The sequence below is a fragment of the Papilio xuthus genome, unplaced genomic scaffold, assembly GCF_000836235.2.
Source record: "Papilio xuthus unplaced genomic scaffold, Pxut_1.1 DF825017.1, whole genome shotgun sequence".
Lineage (NCBI taxonomy): Eukaryota > Metazoa > Arthropoda > Insecta > Lepidoptera > Papilionidae > Papilio > Papilio xuthus.
Window position 1 is genome coordinate 614,358 of NW_013533632.1, and position 19,379 is coordinate 633,736.

General features: G+C 37.1%; 1 protein-coding gene across 2 annotated transcripts in view; it reads right to left on the minus strand.

Annotated features, from left to right (window-relative positions):
* pico (ras-associated and pleckstrin homology domains-containing protein pico) overlaps nt 1–19,042 on the minus strand; it is a 29,059-nt gene extending 10,017 nt beyond the window's left edge. Inside the window, exons 1-2 of one of the 2 annotated variants that reach the window (XM_013324004.1) lie at nt 18,625–19,042; nt 9,898–9,981 (exon numbers count right to left, since the gene is read on the minus strand). In XM_013324004.1, coding sequence (XP_013179458.1) covers nt 9,898–9,981; nt 18,625–18,639 — 99 coding nt within the window. In that variant the 5' untranslated portion in view covers nt 18,640–19,042. Of the gene's footprint in view, nt 1–1,268; nt 1,884–9,897; nt 9,982–18,624 lie in introns of those variants that run through there. The other variant, XM_013324003.1, reaches the window with a different exon arrangement.
* Nucleotides 19,043–19,379: the final 337 nt, after the last annotated feature.

The following is a 19,379-nucleotide window of genomic DNA, read 5'->3' on the forward strand; positions in this document are numbered from 1 at the left end:
TAGTTACGTAGCACAATCTCACTTGACCGGAATGAACTTGATTACAAACTTTCTCGTAACTACTGCCAATGATAAAACAACCTATCCTTTTAGCAAATTATATTTACAACTAAGGATTGCTCGCGACTTCGGCTGCGCGGTTTAAAAAGAAGTAGACTATGTTACACCCGCATATATCAGTGAAATTCCAGTACAAGACTCTTCAAAATCACTACACTCGTTTCGATGATTTACCCGACTAAAATAATAAAAATTGATTTTTCATTATTAGTAAACCTTAATACCTATCTTATTTTGTTAATTGTTAAAGATAGATTTTTTTAAACAGTAAGTGGCAAACGGTCTGCGTAGTAACCGCTGTTTGGTTCTGAGTTCCGTACCTCTCATGGAAAGTTGAGAAGATATATAGGAAAGTGATTATTTCTCTTTCCTATACATCCCCTCCCCTGTTTAATCCAGTTACTGTGTTTATATATCAAGGTTATAACAGTACAAAAGGATGTAATAACACAGAACAGTCTCAAACTGTTTATTTTATGTCATATAAATGTGCTTCCGTGTTTGAAATGGCATATTATACATGAAATATGTATCCTACATATAAATAAGTTTGTAGGCATTCTACGGACCATTGTCTTTATCTGTTGATATGTATGTTTATGTATTTGTGATGAGTAGTTATTACAAACATTACCCACTTTGTCAGTCGGGTAAAAAGGGTTGTAATTCGCTAAAATAAAACTACGATTTAACTGGAAGTGCGGGCTTGTAACAATGCGACAAAGGGAGTGCTGCGGCCCTTTGCCATTAACAATTAATTATCTGTTACAATGCAGTGTACAGTCGACATCTCGTCACGTACACGTAGCGTGTCGTGTCGTATCGTGAGCGGTGGCGGTGCGGCGGACGGCAGCGGCGGCGTTGTATTGCATTGTCCCGCTTCATTCCGTATGCAATTCATACGGCACCTCCTTTAAGGGCCCCGAATAAATTATACCACATGTATACAACATTTTAAAACAAAGATTGTTTAAGTTTACGACGGCAGACATTTGAAAATTATTGTGTTTGTACGCCATGAAAAACTTTACAAACTTTTATGAGTTCTCGCCTCGTTGAGCAAAGCGCTTTGCGAGCCGCGATCCAATCGAACGTAATGATAAGGTGCGAGTTATCGTTTGAGAAGTACTCGCGGGAAGTAGGTTAGGTCGGCGAGGCGAGTAAATACAACGTCTGTTGCGTTGCGTGGTACTTGAGTGGGAACTTACCGTCGCTAGCATGTCCAGCGTGTGTTCGGTACCGGCGGTGTCGGCGGGCGCGTCACTGCTGGCTCTCGCCTTGCCACTGCCCAACCGCAGGCTTCTGTTCAGCGTCGACAGAAATCCGCGGTTCCACTTACTGGATTCTACTCGCAGGTCCATGTTTTCGTTTACATCGCTCCGAAGTGTGACTCACCGACCACTGCGACCGTGCCAAAAGGCCGGCCTGCCTCCCCGCGCCTCGCCCCCGCTGCCAGCTCCAGTCCACACAAATTCGTCGGCGTTCATTTACACCGGGAACGGGATTTCGCTATTCGCTCGCGCCCAAGTCGAGACGAAAACTTGTTATCCTGTGCGTTGCGAGTCGAGTCGTTCCCGTCGACGAAGCAGCGAGCGTGCGCGATCCGCTTTATTTTACGATTTCTGTATAAACACCGCAGAACGGCCTCGCCCGCTCACTTCGTACGATGACAATATTCGCAAAACTTTCGTTTTCACAATCGATCTAAGTGTAACAGAACAAAGAAGGCGCGACTGATTGCAACTTTCCGCGTGTACCGCACGCCGTCGCCGCTAGTACTATACTAAACTGGCCAGGCCAACCAACCAAGTTGCACTACAATACGAGCAGCGCGGGAGAGCGGGCGGTGACACGGCATCGCGGGTGGCGGTGCGGCGAAGCGGGGTACGGTAAGCGCGACGTAGGGGCGCGCGGGGTGTGTGTATGCGGGTGCGGGTAGCGCGGGGCGGGGGTACGGTGCGTCGCGCAGCACGTGCGTATGGTTCCGGCGCGTTGTGTGCGGCGCGCGGCGTGCGCTGTGTGCTGCGCCACTCACTGCTGCAGATGTTAACTTAGCCCTTATTTCCACTAAGCAGAATGCCGCGCGTGACCTTTTTTGTATTTAGTCGTGTGCCCTACATCTCTGCTGAGGGAACGATTCCTATAAAATAACATAATAATAATAACGTTTTTATAATTATTATTATCAAAACAATATGTTACTTTTTTAATAAAAAGAGAAAAAGTCAGAGCTGCTTGACGAGTAGTAGCTAGGTGGAAATAGGCTGTATGTTGTTGGAGGCGCCGCGCTGTGCCGACGCGCCAATCGGCATCTAGTACGGAACTTCTTATCATCAGTTTAAAAAATAATTTAGATTAGATTTACTCAAGAATTCGTAGTAAGTAGTAATTTGTTTGAAATTTAAATAACAAACACTTCTTTATTAACTTTAGCGCATTAGCGAAATCGCTACCGTCTGCTTATTCGTATCATCATATTAGGCCCCACCTCTACTATCAAGCGCCTTAACTGCGTGAAGGCACTCCTATCTCTCAAAGCGCCATATACATAGGACTTGATTCGCACGCTACTGTCGCTGATATATGTAGGCCAAATCAACATATGAAAGCTCTGACTTAATCGATATCATCTTATTGGTGGAGAACAAATAACACAAGCATGTGTTGTTTTTGTCGCAGGCTCAGCTTATTATACGCGTGGCTTACTGCGTGCGATACAATCGTAAACATTCATTAGAACGAATTATTCATATTGTCCGCTAGAGCCTCGCCGAGGCCGCATTATTCATGGACTCAATAAAAAATAACAACGTTGTGACGAGGGGTAAGTGTTCCCTTGTTTTGTCATTGATTGTAAATATTGCAGTGAATGTTGGAATATCGATAAAGTTGCAGTCGCAGTCTCGTGCGTCCGTTATCGCAATTAGACATTTAACGCATAAAAGGCGCCTTTCCTTTCCTGCGGCCCGATAAGTAAGTAATGCTGTTATCATTATTCTATTCCTGTGCCGGAGAAGTGACGCGTGCGGGGTGGGGCGGGCGGTGGACGCGCGGGGGGTGACCGGTGCGTGCGCACTTCCGCCACGGCTTCGTAGGCTGAGAGATGAAAAAAATTAAGCAAAAAATGTTTTGGAACAGGTGGCCGTGGTTGGCCACACCTGCGCCCGGCCAGGCTGGCCACCTGGCCCCGCCGCGCCACGCCACATAATCACCGCCATTCAAATTTCGCTTTAACGGGAATCTTTGACATTGGGCCTATTAAATTATATTTACGAGCGCTGATTCCATCTCGACGGTATCTTGAGCCAGTCGCCGGCACACCTGCCGCCTCTGCCACTGCCGTCGACTCACTCTTTATTTGTATTAATGTTATCATACCACATCAATCAATATATTTGACTACACCATTAAAATATAGGCATTTAATAGTTTCACGTACTTAACAAGGCCTAGAGTTAAGGTTATACCTAACATCGTCGTTCTCGAAACTACCATAATTCCTGTAATACCTAAAGTTAAAAACGTAATGTCAAATTGCGAAACATAACCGTTGAGGTCAACTTGCTACGGCTTCAGATTTCATTCACCAAGTAATACAGTGCGAAAATATTATAGTAATTTTTACACAATATACTTAGTTTGCTCATTTTGTTGTAACAATAGTAAAACAATATTGTTTTGACTCATTATGATTCAAGAGATAAGCGGTCTTAATTATTTTTATCAAATTTCAAATTCGATAATTTTAAATTAATATTAGAACGTTCCTTTTTATATACATACCTGATAGTGCCAGTAACCAACCACCCTTGACCAGATCATCGGAGTAATTTGTACGATTTTCCGTAATCGGCGATTAAACATAAAATGTTTAGTAAATACTATTCTTTTCGGCCATTCATTATTTTTACTAAATTAACAAAAAGAGAAAGAGAGAGAAAAAGTCGAAGCTCGTTGTTGTCTTAAGAAAGGAATTAGTTTGAAAATGACATACAATTTACAATGAAACTGTTACAAACACAATGGTCGCCATTGAATGGACGTCAACAGAGAACAAGACAAATCTCTCGACCTGTTTGCTAGATTTAAATACTTCTACAATATATCCTACAATAGATTCTAAACATTTCTGGGAATTGGAAATTGTATATTTCGTTCATAAAGTATAGAAAACAATAGCTTAGCAATAGGTAATGATTTTCGCAGATTATATCGTGGCTAGGATTTATTATCGCATTTAATGAAAAAATGTGCTTTAATATTATTATTTTTTTGTTTTAAAGGAGTATTGTTAAAATTTGATAGATACGATTAATAACAAAATTACTATGAATAAAAAGAAATTAAAATTCATAGAAAACATATAACTCTTGTTACACAGCGAATACGTAAAATAAAAACGGAACGTTGAATTTGTTCCATATTATTAGCTTTTTCTAAACGATTCGTTGAAGTAAATCTATGCTAATTTCATATTAAACGTATCGCATCGCTTTCGAGACTGTGTGGTGCAGGTGTAAATCTTGATTGTAGCTTTATCTTGCGGTCATCAGCCGCGATGTGGCGCCTTATAATAGCACATATTGGAGCGAGCTGACATCTGCCTCGAAGCCAGCCGGCGCTACGGATTGGTAAACACGAGGGCACGACGATGTAGAGCAGTTAGAGAATACAATGCCGCTATTTGAAGGCACACGCTTGTCAAGATAGAACGAAACAAGTACAAAGTTACATTTTCCTTAGGAATATCGATAGTAAAATCAACAAAAATGTGCTAAAATTAATAAGTACGTGACTTATTAGAAGTTATTGTTTTGAAGCAATTTCAATACTGTATTGTCTTCTGCTCTGCTTCACTGTTCTACCTACGTGTGAAACTATCATACCGGACGTTGCAAGCGCCTACCGTTTGCCATATAAAGTAGCACTTATTTATTTAATAGCAATCCTACGGCAAAACGGTATGAAATCACGTTTGGGATTTAATTTCTATCATTTAGAATGACAACGACTAATATCAGATCTTCAATACAGTTCTCAGTTCTTGTAAGCATTAAACTTATTTTGTTAGTTGTTATTGTGACATGGTTGAATGGCCAAGTTTGATATTAAAGTGACGTTTTATAATGGTGTCCGGAATCCGACAAACATCTGGCGTTGGACCGATGTAGGTTAACCATGATAGTTTAAGTCTCAGGATAGGTTAAAATCAATATATGTTGGAATAGGTAAAAGGTTAATAAAGATTTTATGTCGTAGCTTATTTTAAACGCAATATTTCAATTAAGTTTATGTAAGCATGATAACTTAAATCGTATCGTTAAGTTTATTTTTTAATAGAAATATTTTTTTAAACATTTAGCTACAATCTAGAATAGTATCTGACAATACCTAACCTTGTTTATCGGATAGCCAATAATTGTATTTGGATTGTACGATAAAATTAAAATCAAATTATCATTGTCAAAGACTAGTTTGTTGTGTATGTGATACACGCCTCACGCCGTCGACATCGCATTATCAAATTGAACTGTACTTTATTGGTGGAACGTGTCTTTTAAAATAAAAGTTCATTTTCACACCGAGAATTTACACTTTGGAGAATAAAATTGGTACTATTCTAGTAAATATATGAGTACATACTTATACGTACTATATGTATGATATGATACCAGTAATTGATAGTTTGCACATGGTTAAAATCTTACTAATTTTATAAATGCGAAAGTTTAGATGGATGTTTGTTACAAGGTATCTCCGGAACAGTTCAACGGATCTTGATAACATTTTGGCAAAGATGTAGTACATAGTCTAGAATACATAGGCGCGACCGGAGTCGCGGGTGACAACTAGTTACAAATTTTTTTTTAGTTGCTATTTTAGAACCTATAAATCGTTGATGGAACATAGTAATGTTTAGGATTTGTCCTAATTAAATGGTGGTATACGTATTCATAAGTCTTACCCACACTGGGATCCCTTCCTAATATTTAATTACTTAACAATGTCTGACATTGTTGAGCGCGTTGCTCTGTTTCCCAGTGGGCGATGTGGGTGCGGGCGGCTGCCCCAATCGGGGTTGTTGTAACAAGAGCTCGAATGTGTGCATTGTATGGTTTTATCGTTTGGCTTCTATCCAAAACTAAATTAAATTTAGTTAATTTTATACCCACTTTGGTAAAAGCAAGATATGTCACCAGACTGAAGACATATATTGCTCAGTCTACGATGTCAACTGCTAAATATGCAGCTTTATCTATGACTAAATGTCCTGCGACTCCGTCCGCGCTTAAAAAAACTCAATAAGTAGCCTGTGTTCTTTCAGACTGTGTGTGCAAAATGGCATTAAAATCCCTAAAACCGTTCCGGAGATATCTTTAAACATCCATCCGTAAATGTAAACTTTCGCATTTATAACATTAGAAGGATTTATTTTAAGCTTTCATAAGTATTTACCTCATTTATATGACGCGATAACATAACTTAGTTATTATTATTATTTATGTATTTGATAACAAAATGATTTCAAACATTGATTGTGTTTATATAGTGGAACGACGGTAGTTTCTACGAATCACATAATCTATATGTTACAGATAGATTGTGAACTTCGTTAGTTTGTTATCTGACTAGGCATATTGTTCACTATTTCGCTAAAAGTTTAACGTAATAATTTTCCTGGGCCGATTATAAACTGAATTGATTTATAGTCGTTCGGTGACATATATAAAAATTGAATCGGACAATAAGCATTTGTAACGGTAACACGTAACTGGATAAAAAAGCTTAGGTAAGCGAAAAGCGTCAAAGCAGTAGGCGGCCGAGTTTAAAACGGTAGCATTTTTTATACACAGACGTAACTGAAGACCAATTTATTCAAGTCGTTTCAATGCATGTATCAAGCTCTAGCACTGCAGCGAAAGCGAAACAAAAGCGAAGCGTTAATATAGATTTAAACTGGCGTGACAATTGTGTAGTTGTCTCTGTTTGTCAAAGAGAATGAAAGGGATAGCATTAATTAATACAAGAATCCCTGCAATCGGAAACTACAGTTACGCACAAAACAACAAAGCAAAGCTAAAACGAAACAGAATGTCTTCTATGTTATATTTTGTTTACTGTAAATTGTATGTTTTTTTTAATATCATAAGGCAAACGAGCGATCGGACACCTGAAAACGCTGAAATAGTGAAGCGACCGGTGACATCCGCATTTGTAGATCGAGACAAGTTTCGGTTTTTGTTCGCTTTCGTGGCAGTATGAGACATCAACCATTCAGTCGCGAAAATATATCGCAAGCTATGTAAAGCGCTGCGAAAGATATTGCTTCATATTAAATCGGGTTTCGCATAGTAAGCTTGTTGAAAAGTTCTCTTTCCAGTTTCAAATCAAATAGCTTCGCTGTGGTCAGCTTTTATGCGGCTGTGTACGAGCGTCGCCAGTGAGACGAATAATTCGTTTGTTGACCCGCAATACACATTCGATCATAATGCACATGTGTTGCATATAAGATTTGTGCATAAACAACTATCACTGGTCACCATGTTTTTTTTAGGTAACAGACTTTCAAACTCTTTGATTCGGTATACTGGCCAGTAAGAAATATTGTTAATTTCTTTCTTTTTAATTCTTATTTAATCTTGATTTTTAATCATTTATGTTTTGTTTAATTTTGTTAATTCTGTCAATGACAAAATTCAAATTCTGACGTCAATTAGAAAATAAACAAAATGAAGTATAATAAAATGAAGGTGAATAAATTCATCTCACATGACCGAAATGTCCCTGTTGTAATTTTTTTTCGAAAATCAAGTTTAAAATTCATCACAAGTAGTAAGGTAAAAAAAAATCAAACACTTATAATGAAAAGGACGGCAGATGATTGTGAGAGAGGCGCGTCATTGGTCGATCTGAACGAGTTTTTTGGGCGCAACGTGCCGAGACACAGCTGTTAAAGATTTCACATACAGAAAAAGTCGTCGAAAAAAATACAAGATGTGTGTATGAGGCACTATGGAAGCGTACGCAGATGTTATGCGTAGTGATTATACGATACGTACGGACGGACGGATGCCGGTTTTTTTGTTTTATCTGCACTCTAATAAGAGCTGGCCTGATACGGAAATCGGATGTATGCTTAAGCGATGTGCCTCGCCTCTACAATCGTATCTAACCGCGCACTGTCCATGCTATTGACACTTCAATTTTAATTTATTCATGCACTATATTTAACACGCAACTCCGTCCGTGCTAAATTAAAAAAAAAACTTAATTAGCCTAAGTATTCTTCCAGACTATGTTCTACATCTATGATGCTACACCGATATCCGTTTTACTGTTCTGGGGATACTTAATAAAAAACATTCATCCATCTAAGCTTTCGCATATCACTAGTTGTGGTCCGGGTCTTCGTCCGTGCGGAATTATAAAAAAAACTTTATTAGTAGTACGTGTATCTGTATATATTCCACATTCTACTAACATTCGTGCATATAAACTAGCGGACCCGACAGACGTTGTCCTGTCTACACGTCTTTAATTTGAATAAATTAATATGAAGTTAATATTTGATGAAAATTGTGAATCTAAACCATTCCCAGATCCCCTTGAACACACAAAAAATTTCATCAAAATCGGTCCAGTCGTTTGAGAGAAGTTCAGTGACATACACACTCACAGAAGAATTATATATATAAATAAATTAGTTAGATATTAGGTATAAGTTTTTTGCCAGTGGAAACAGAGTTTAAGAAGACTTGGTAACGTGCAGTCTATGTCTGTTCTAATGATGGTAGGTTAGCCGTGTTCGATGCCACTCGGAACTTTGCACCGCAAATTTAATTACAGTACAGTCTGGTCTATATTCGGAAACCTTATAAATAAACGGGAACATTATTAGTATGCGAGTGGACGGAGTTAAGGCTAGGGTCACACGAGGACAGAACAATAGACAAAGCAGTACTACAATTGTTTGAACTGCGATAACGCCCCTCCTCCTAGACAAAACTATTCTACACTACACTATTTTAACGATATAGTTTAACTTTCTAGGTGGCTCTGTCTCGGAGTTATGCGTTCAACCAATTGTTCTACCCTCGTGTGAAACTAGTATAATGCTGGCTGCTACGTTTAACCGACAGAGGGCGACACTCAATTATTTAGTTTCTAACTTTGAGCATTTTTAGATAACTTTACGTGGAATATCCGGTCAATCGAGTGCAAACTGATATAAAGTATATTAAGCTATTGGACTCTGATGATATTATCCTTTTATACTAATTTTAAACCGTGAATATGATAGTTTTAAATACGTAGTTGGACTCTTCTCGAAGATTGATTCTTGGACTTTTTTTATATCGGGAGAAAATCTTCGTAAGATACCCTGCCTTTTGGGGGAAAGACGAGTTATGTGAGATTGTTCCTCACTAAAACCCCGTCGGTGGCCAACCTCAAATGCGACTGCGAGGGTCCCGGGATCTCCAAAGGAACGCACCGGAACATAAAAATGTGGAAAGCTACACGATTTTGCGTGTCGCCATGCTAATCTTCTCTGTGTCATTCCAATTTTTGGATATGTACTGCCGAAACAAGTACTGATTCCGGGACTAACATAAATAATCCTGTTATTTATCTCTTTTTCAAATCTCATTAAAATCCATTCAGCTGTTCTTAAGTTATTTTAAAACATTCATACATCCAAACTTTTCAATTAATATTATTAGTAAGATTACAAAAATTATTCCGAATCATTTAACGAAATTATTTTTAAGAAACTTTATTGCAGATGAATTCTCTTTATCGAATGAGTAGATTTTATTATATTAATATTACACTGACCGCTGTGAGGGCGCTGAGTTCGCCGAGCCACTCGTTGAGCAGCACTTCCGGGTCCTCGGAACCCGCCTCCTCTACTAACGCCATCTGGAATGTAAACATCATCTGTCATTGTCAAATAACAAAAACAATGTAACCTGCTGAATAAACCCGTCAAAGAAAACCCTCGAGATATACTTTGACCTAGCCTTAAGGCTTACCAATTTACCTTTTCTCCTTAAAGTAACATGTAATATAAAAAAATCCCCCTTTATATAACTATATAGTATCGTATAATTGAAATTTAAAACATCCTGTATATCTTTATAGGTATTTCATCTTTATGGGTAAAGAAATGTGATTGAGCAAAAAGAAATATCATAAATTAAATAACTTTTCAAGTTCTTCAAAAGCAAAGCGAAGCCGTTGAGCTACTGTGAGGTTAAATGCAAAAAATAAAATTGCAATTCCGCCCCTGGTTGTTTGCTTTCAATATAAAGTTGTTTAAACTTGGCTCCAACTTACCTCAATCGGTTTCAAACTTAGCTTTACTTAGCTGCGGTAAGTAAAGGTGCAACTAGTTAATAAACTGACAAAACCATAAGAAGCTATGAACGATTACAATATTGATTAACTTAAGGAGGAAGATAGGTGGATAACGAATAGTCGTTACTTGTATAAACAGTTACTATATGTATATCTAACCATGCCTTTGCTATTATAACCAACTTATGCCATTTTTATAGGTAAATCCTAGTAGCCTAGTGTGTTATTTTTTTTATAATTTAAGTAATTTATTGTACCATCCAATCTCGCAAATATCGCTGCCCATTGGCATCTCGAAGTTAAAAGGTTACAGGAGACTTACCTAACTAAAATAGAGAAGATGAAGTACAGGAAGAAGGAGTTCAAGTTCTAATACTAAATCGATACTAAGAGCTACAACAGTGTCTCGGACCAAGGGTCTCTGGTACTAATATTACCGTTTGAAACATATTTTTATCATTGTTTTAATATAATTTTGACTAAAGAAGCGTATTTTACTCGTTTTGATATGACAAAGATTTAAATCGACTGTATACGTAACAATCAGATTCTTGAGAGTAAGAACAAAATGTAGGCCAAACTATTTAAACGACTATGAAGGTCATAATCATATTGTATCTTTATAGCACATTTTAACACATTCAATGCTACAATGATTTTTTTGTATTAAAGTTTTTAAAATGAATCGGTGGGTATTGAAAGTGTTAAGTTTTTTTATTTGTTTCTTAAAGACGAATGAGGTACATCGGTTGGTCTGGAAGAGATGGATGTATTGCATGAAGTACGACATTATTAATGGGGTATTGACGACTGGAGTGCAAAAACTTGTTATGCTGACGCCATATAGCGTGGAATAATGATAAAGAGACAATGCTTTGATTATAAAATGTAAGCAGAGTACATTATGTAATATATAACAGTTCAACATACATTGTCGTGCCGGATCACAGCAAATCTATTCAAATGTATAAAGAAATCGAAATTTTCCATAAAATAAAAACCTAATTAATTCGGCGAACAAATCTTATAGCGTCATTTTATATAGATGTTTATTAATCATTTGGTACTTTGAACTTCAACTTTTTTGCAAACACGAATACTTAATAGATTTTCCGGAAAAAATTCAAGCTCAGTCGTTTCTAATTTAAAGTAAACAAGAGTAATAGCACGGACTACGATTTGTAAAAAACCTTTAGCGTAAAACTGCTACAGGATGTTTGTACATGAAATGAGCTTTGCAAGTTAAAATTGCAGTATTTCTTGCAGCACGATTTGATTCAATATTTATTTAAAGAAAAAACATCCGGTAGAATTGTAGGTGTGCTAAGGATCGTTTAATATAATATAACCGTCTGTTACCCGCGAGATATATCGGAATTTCTCCTTAAAATTTTTATATATTTAATAATACTTCATCGTAGAGGTTAGGACAGTGGAAACTTACTGTATATTCGCATGTATTCCTGCATATCGATTAAAGTCGCAACCAAAGCCGTCGAGAGGCAACAAGCGTGTAATCGTGCCGACCCTCGCCCCCGACAGAGGGCGCAGCGTGAGTCATATGTTAACGCCGCGTAATGACTCTGACACACTCGATTCATCATGCAAGAATTTCGTATATTAGCTTAATTATAACAACTACACCTATTGCTAGTCCGGCTACGACCTAAGTCTCTAGTCTGTCTACACCTTTAAGTTACGAGTCAAAGGCAGGCAGATTAAAGACTATAATATATCTACAACAGCATAGCAGAATAGCATTGGAGTGACTGATAGCAACGTAAAAAAATCATATTTCGCGAACGTTATGTATTTGCGGTGCTTATAAAACCAATTTTAAAATTCTTGGAAACGGCTACACCGATTTTGAGGAGTCTTTGACTGGAAGTTAACTGATGTATGCGGGAGCTACTTATACTAATTTTTAATTCTGCTGACGAAGTCGCGGGCAAACGCTAGTTACTTACGTGAAACGTGAGTTACACACACTTGATAAGTCTCATTCTGCTTAGCTCCTTAAATTTTTAGCGTAATGTGTACCCTACATAATTCCTAAATAATTAGACTATCCCCAGCAAAAAGATTTTTTCTAATCCGATTTGCAGTTTGTGAGATTAGCACGTTTAAACTCTTAAACTTTATGATTCAAAACAAGGGGACTCCGTCCGCGTCTGTTTGAACGTGATAAGCTCAAAACCACTCAATAGATCTTATTGTTTTCAACAATAGACGGGCTGGATTCCGGAAAATGTTAGTGGAAATGCTATCATTGGTAAAGTAACATTTAAAAGTATTGTGTAGGTACTCTGTTTCAAAAACTTACGTTTAGATTAATTAAATAATATAAACATAAATGAATGTTTGTACACTTGTGTGTATTTATTTCTCTTTTACTTTAAATATCTATAATTGGAATGGATAGCAGTATAAAGGACGAGGACATTATTGGCGAATCCACTTTACAAAAGGCTAAACACGCAAACGTTACGAATATTAACGGAGGGCGACATCTGTTGACAATTTTCATTACTCTCAACAAGATGGAATCGACAAGGTACCGATAGATGGCGTTGATTTTTCCCGCAATCAGCTGAGACCTGATTTCCTTTTGAATTTTCATTTTATTTATTTTCATTACTTAAACTTCAATTCTATACTGTATTGTATGCGATATTTTAATATTAATAAACATATTAAAAGTGAGAACAGGCTATGTTTTGACTGTAGTATACATATAGTTAGGTAGAAAAGACGTATCCTAATTTATTTTTAATCTAAGTAAGAATGCTTTGGGAGTACGCGTGTATTCCTCTGCGACAGGAAAGCAATACCGTACTTAATTATAATGAAATATATTTCCGCTCTATTATAAAATACATCGTAGACGTATTTTAATAATCTGCTTACTGACAGCGAATCTAGTCACAAAAGAGATTGCATAAATTGGCAAGCTTCAGTGGAAAATAACGAGAAATAATACTTATTTTAGCATCCCTCTTTAGAATATCGGAGAGCGCATTGCAAAAATAACCAGCCAACAGTACTACGTACCCAAATATGCAATTATTACTCAAAGAGTTCTACCTTTGCAAGTCTAAAATAAACGAATGAATCTTTCTTCTTACTAATATTATAAATGCGAAAGTTGAGATGGATGGATGGATGTTGATAGAAGGTATCTCCGGAACGATTCAATGAATCTTGACGAAATTCGGCACAAATGTAGAAGATATTTTGGAAGAAGAGATATGCTACTAATTAGGTTTTTTTAATTCCGCACGGATGGAGTCGCTGACGTCAGGTAGTATCTGGTAAATCAACGCACAGCCCAAATCACTGGACAAAGAGACTAAAATTTTGGACAGACTTTTCTGTAACTCCGTAGCCAAGTGACAAGGATTCTACTAAACTCGACTACAAAAGGATGAAAGTGACGACTATGTTCTATATGTATACCAAATTAGAACCTTCAAACAAACATCTATCCATCTAATCAATCGTCGTAGACGTCGTTCGTTTCAACCATAAGACGCCCACTGCTGGGCATAAGCCTCTCTCAAAGATCACCACGATGTTCGACATATATTAAAAACAGAACACCACCGGCTGCGGAATTCCATGACTCAAACAACCAGTGGTGAGGGCTGCAGAGACAGGAACCTTCTCACGATGCGCGCGGTTTCTAGGATAACTGCGTTTTGTTTCGGGCCCTTAATCCAACTGTGTAGCGAGAGCTTCTTGAGATGTTGGTCGAAGCTCTTCGCTAATAATTTTATTAAGACAGCATTTGTGTTAAGAATTTCTGCTCCAAAAATACGAATAGCCACAAAAAAAAAACTCTTTGTTATAAAAAGTAATAAACTGATGTATTTGTAATTGACATTAAAATGTAACAAACAGTTTGATAACAACAAAATAAACCTTATTGTTACTATGTTGGTAAATATTGGAGTAACCTTTGTTATTGCGTACGTTAAATTGAAGAAAGGAATGTAGAGCTTCCCTGGGAGAATTCCATTACATTGGAACTCTTTTTTTAATCAAAGTGTGTAAATAATTCACGATTATATACATACAAGTATATAGGGACTTTGGTATATAATTGTATAACGTTGCTTTTCGTATTTATGGGATAACGTTAAAAGTATTTTTAAGTAAATTATTAACCCTTACTGATAAACTCTATACTTGAAGAAAAACAGACACATGTTTTTGTACAGATGTTTCAGCAGTGGAAACCCACAGCTAGCATGTTTCACGCGAAATATCCATCAAAGGCTCGCTAAGTAACCACCAAACATCGCTTAGTATGTCAAAAAAACTATATATAAATGTTGAGTTATTAAAAATGGAGTGTCTGCGTGTAATATCGAAATAAAATTGTAACAACTTTCTTACACATAAAGTATTAATCAGTACTAAAGTATTTAACGAAACACTAATTTCTTTTTTAATTTTTATTTAATCTCCGAAACTGCTGGACCGATTTTGGCGGTACATTTACTGGAAGGTAGGTGATGTATGCTGGAATAACAAAGGATATTTTTTTAATTCCATGCAGACGAATTCGCGAGTAACATCAAGTGGAAAATAAATCTATGTCGTCAGTATCGATCGTTAAAAACCTTATCGAGATTGCTAAGAGAGTAAATAAATTGTTAAGAGGGCGACTAGCTCAGGATTGTGGTGGCAATAGTGATAGGGTGCGGACACACTAGCGCAACAATGTCATCGCAGGTCAGTGTTTTTAATTAAAAAAATGCAGTTCAAGTCTGTATTTAGGTCGCTGATGCTAGATAAACTAAACATTAAAAAATGGTTGGAATTACGATGTTTTGAAATTTTCTGAAACGCCAATAGCTCAGTGGTTGTTGATTCACATTCCGGTATTCGATTATTGTAGTAATCTTATCACAAACTTAGACCTTAACAAGGAATATTAATTTTCAAATAGTTACTGAAACCTTAAAATTAAAAAAAACTAATAGTAATTTTTTAATTTTATATATGTATGTAGTTAAGAAGAAAAAAGTTTTTGTCGACCTTCTATTGCATGTGATAAAGTTTCCAGTGTGTACTAGCCCTTAGGAGGGCGCGGCAAGAGGGCGCCGAGCGAAGGACAATCCATACTCTAAGATACAAAGAACAATAGCTAATTATGCAGCTTATAGCATCCAAATATAGCACAACCATTTAAAGTAACGATTAAAAAAATTAGTGGGTGCTCAAATAAAATCCGACCAAATAAAATCTTACTAATATTATAAATGCATATGTTCGATTAGATGGTATCTGCAGAACGGTTGTATGAATCTCCTTAAAATTTTGCATAGATTTAGAACTTGGAAGTACACATAGGCTACTAATAAAAAAAATTTAAGTTAAGTTTCCAAGACATTCGTAATCTGCATCTTGCATTAAAAACAACAATGCAAAGATTCGTGATGTAAAACTATTGGATTTTACAAATAAATACCGATAATTTATTTGTTTTCATAAATAATCACTATAGTTGCTTTAGAAATATCTTTTTATATAGCCAGGTATTTAATAAGACATGTCACATAGCAAGATAGAAGAAATTCTATGTAGTGTAAGGCCTAGGTACCTAAACTAAACCTAACCAAACTTAGGGCAGTTTTTATATAAGTATGAATTGTTAATGCCCCGTTTTCTTAGTTGGAATGCTCATCACGTTACGTCGTTATTAATTATTTTAATTTGTTCATGTTGTGTATAAAACAGGCGCCTAACATAGTCTAAGACAAATTATAATTGCAAATACAATAGCGAACACACTTCAATTCCGAGCCACTGAACACGTCCAAGCTATGCGCTCTATGATTTACTTATCTCGGAGGTCGAAAGATCAATTGGCGCCGCTCGCAGAATCTTAGTACATATTATTTATTTAATAATCTAGATATAACTCCTGTCTCCATCCGATTAGAACTAAAAAAACTAATTATGCGCTATTTAAGGCATGTCATCTCTATTCCAAATTCCGTTCTCAAGTTCCGTGGTTAATATTAAACAAACATCCGTCCAATTTTACATTTGTAATATTATGTGGTATCAACTATGTACAGTCAGCTACATAAATTTGTAAGCATTTACAAAACTTTAGAAACTTCTATAGGTCTTTGGTTTCAAAAATACTAATGCAAAAATACATCAATAACATGTCATCATTATCGGAAGAATACGAAAGCTGGCCTACATACATATTTTTGATACTGAATGCATATAAAAGTTTATTAATTATTTACATCCTTATACATATATATACTTATAATACATAAACTCTTAAATCTATGATATAAAATAAAATTTAAAAAAAAAAACCGAATAATTAACTAAAATATGTTAAAAGTTTATAATATTTCTAAATATTTATGCAGCTGACTGTACATATATTCACTAAAACTGTGACACATCTCTTTATCCGTTACGGAAGATGACATGTTTTTTTTCACAGTCTGTAATCATCGGAGTAGCTTTAAAAATTATATTATTTTTGAATTAAATCGTATTAATTTACGTATGTTTAACGATAATAACTAAATTATTAAAGACTGTAAACTATTTTTATGACTCATTATAAGCGTAGAATACCACTGTGACAGTTATTTTATTATTGTTGTCACTATTTTTTTCATAGGAAACGTAAGAGAACACAGTATGGATTGATACAGTCAGCGCAGTGTAGTTCTGGGGTAAAATTCCGTGTATATCATCAAAATGTGGTTATGAGGTTATGTATAAAATGTCCACAATATTTTCGCCCTGCTTTACTTGGTGAATGAAACCTGAAGACGTAGCAAGGTGACCTCAACGGTTATGTTTTGTCACTTTCTGTTATCGCTGCAATTCGCATTTTTTTTATATGTTCGTTATTAAACCACGGAAAGATCTAATCAACTGTATTGGAACAAGTCGACGCAGCGTAAGTAAACGTGATGGTTACTTAAGAAGCCAAGCAATCCCTTAGTGTAGATTTCTTACACAGATTAAATATATTATTATAGAAAAGCGATCGCGTAGGGCTGTGCCAAATGTAAATCTTGATCAAAGTCTTGATGTCAATAAATAGTTTAGGTATGTTGCCGGTAATGCAAGCGACATTGTCGTTGGAGGGCGCGGGTGTAGCGGAGTTCTGTGGCGACCGGCTCGCCCACGCGTGCTGGATGGTGCATGTAAACACGCAAGCCCGACTAACACCACTTTTCGTATGTTGCCGACGAATCGTGTACATCGCGCATTTGTTATATGCCTAAGTTGAAGGGACAACCTAAATTGCATACCGTCATTTTTAATTGACGTGTTAAATAATATTTCAGTTTGCAATGCTAGTATTGTCATCTGTGCCCGTTAAATCATTCCGCGATTCTTTATTGGCTGCACAGAATATGACAGTGTGAAGTGTCCTCTATAAAGTGTTGACAAACACATCGTTTATTAATTAATTTGTTTGATATGCAATTTGTCGAATCTTCACGAATTGTCGGGGTAAATATCAAACCGGCGATGTACACGATTTAACGGTGACACATAACGATCTGTTGTATTGAAAGGGAGCTTAGTGGGCGCCTATTTTCTTGTCTTATGTTAAAACCGTATTCAACGTAGAAAGTTTAAAGATATGATCAAGAAGTTTTTTTTATTGTTTATGGAAATTTTATTTTAGTGTAATGTACCATTGTATTGAACATTGGATCGAAGACATCTTGAAGCTAAGTAAGAAAGAAAACAAAACAGTCCTTTCAACATAAGGAGATTACATTCGAACTTTTCTTTTCCTCATTAAAATAAAACTTCACGAATAAGCTTATTTCGTATGTTCGATGCTCAATTTAGCAAACAGAATTTAAATTCTTTTATCAAGAATGAAAAGTAGGCACCTACTTAAAATTAATTGATCTTTTTCTTTAGAAGGTACGAAACAGAAAAACCAAAACCTCATCGCAAGATACCGATAATTAAGGGAAATTTTAAAGTACTACGCTTTACTCATCCTAATAAGAAAAATAAAAATAATAAAAGGACATAAAGCGGCTGTTGCAGGAGGCAAGGGGGGAGCGCGGCTAAGCACAACACAAACTCGCATCTGTTGAAATAAAACTGAAAGTTGATCGCATCGCTCATACAAATTTAATTAATTTTACAAGTAAGCTGAGGAGTGAGGGACGCCACAGGATGACGTACCTGATGTGCATGCATGGCAACGGTCGGCAGCGATGGTACTGGGGCTGCTAGGGCTGCCACTCCGCCACTCAGCTACTCCGCGTCCGCCACCAGCTTCGCTGCCATCACACCACCCCCACGCTCGCCCACATCAAGTCCTCAATTGCCACAATACTTTGTTACTCACACTTTTATTACCGCTTCCAAAACGCTTATAACACAAACGCTAACCTATTTTTAGTCGGTTTTGGATGATCACAGAATGAGAACCGCGACTTGAGGCTCTTTATAATTATAATTGAGAGTAATGTTAATTGAAGATATAAATTTCATGCACGCCGAAGGGATAATTTCGTAGTGATGCAAGTTCGATGTCCGCGCTTGAACTTGGCATGAGATTGTCTCGAAGAGGGAGCGCACACACAACGTCCGCTTGCGGCGCTGCACTCAGCGGCACTGTTCGCCCGCGCTCACCCGCGCCGCCCCCTCAACATCGTTACGCGCCCCACCGCACCGCGCCGCCACCCCCGCACACCACCGCCGTACTATACTAATAAGGCAACATTACGTCACCAAGATCCGCTAATGGAAAATCGAGTGTGTGTGTAATTGTGAATCGTCGTTTGGTTTGCATTGCATACACTTCACTTCCGCCTAGAGTAGCGCGGCCGCGGCGTGACAGCCCTGGCCGGACGTGCGGCCTGCGCTCGCGGGCGCACTCAGGATATTTGGCGGACATTCATATTAATACCATCTACCAATTATGGTTTAACTAC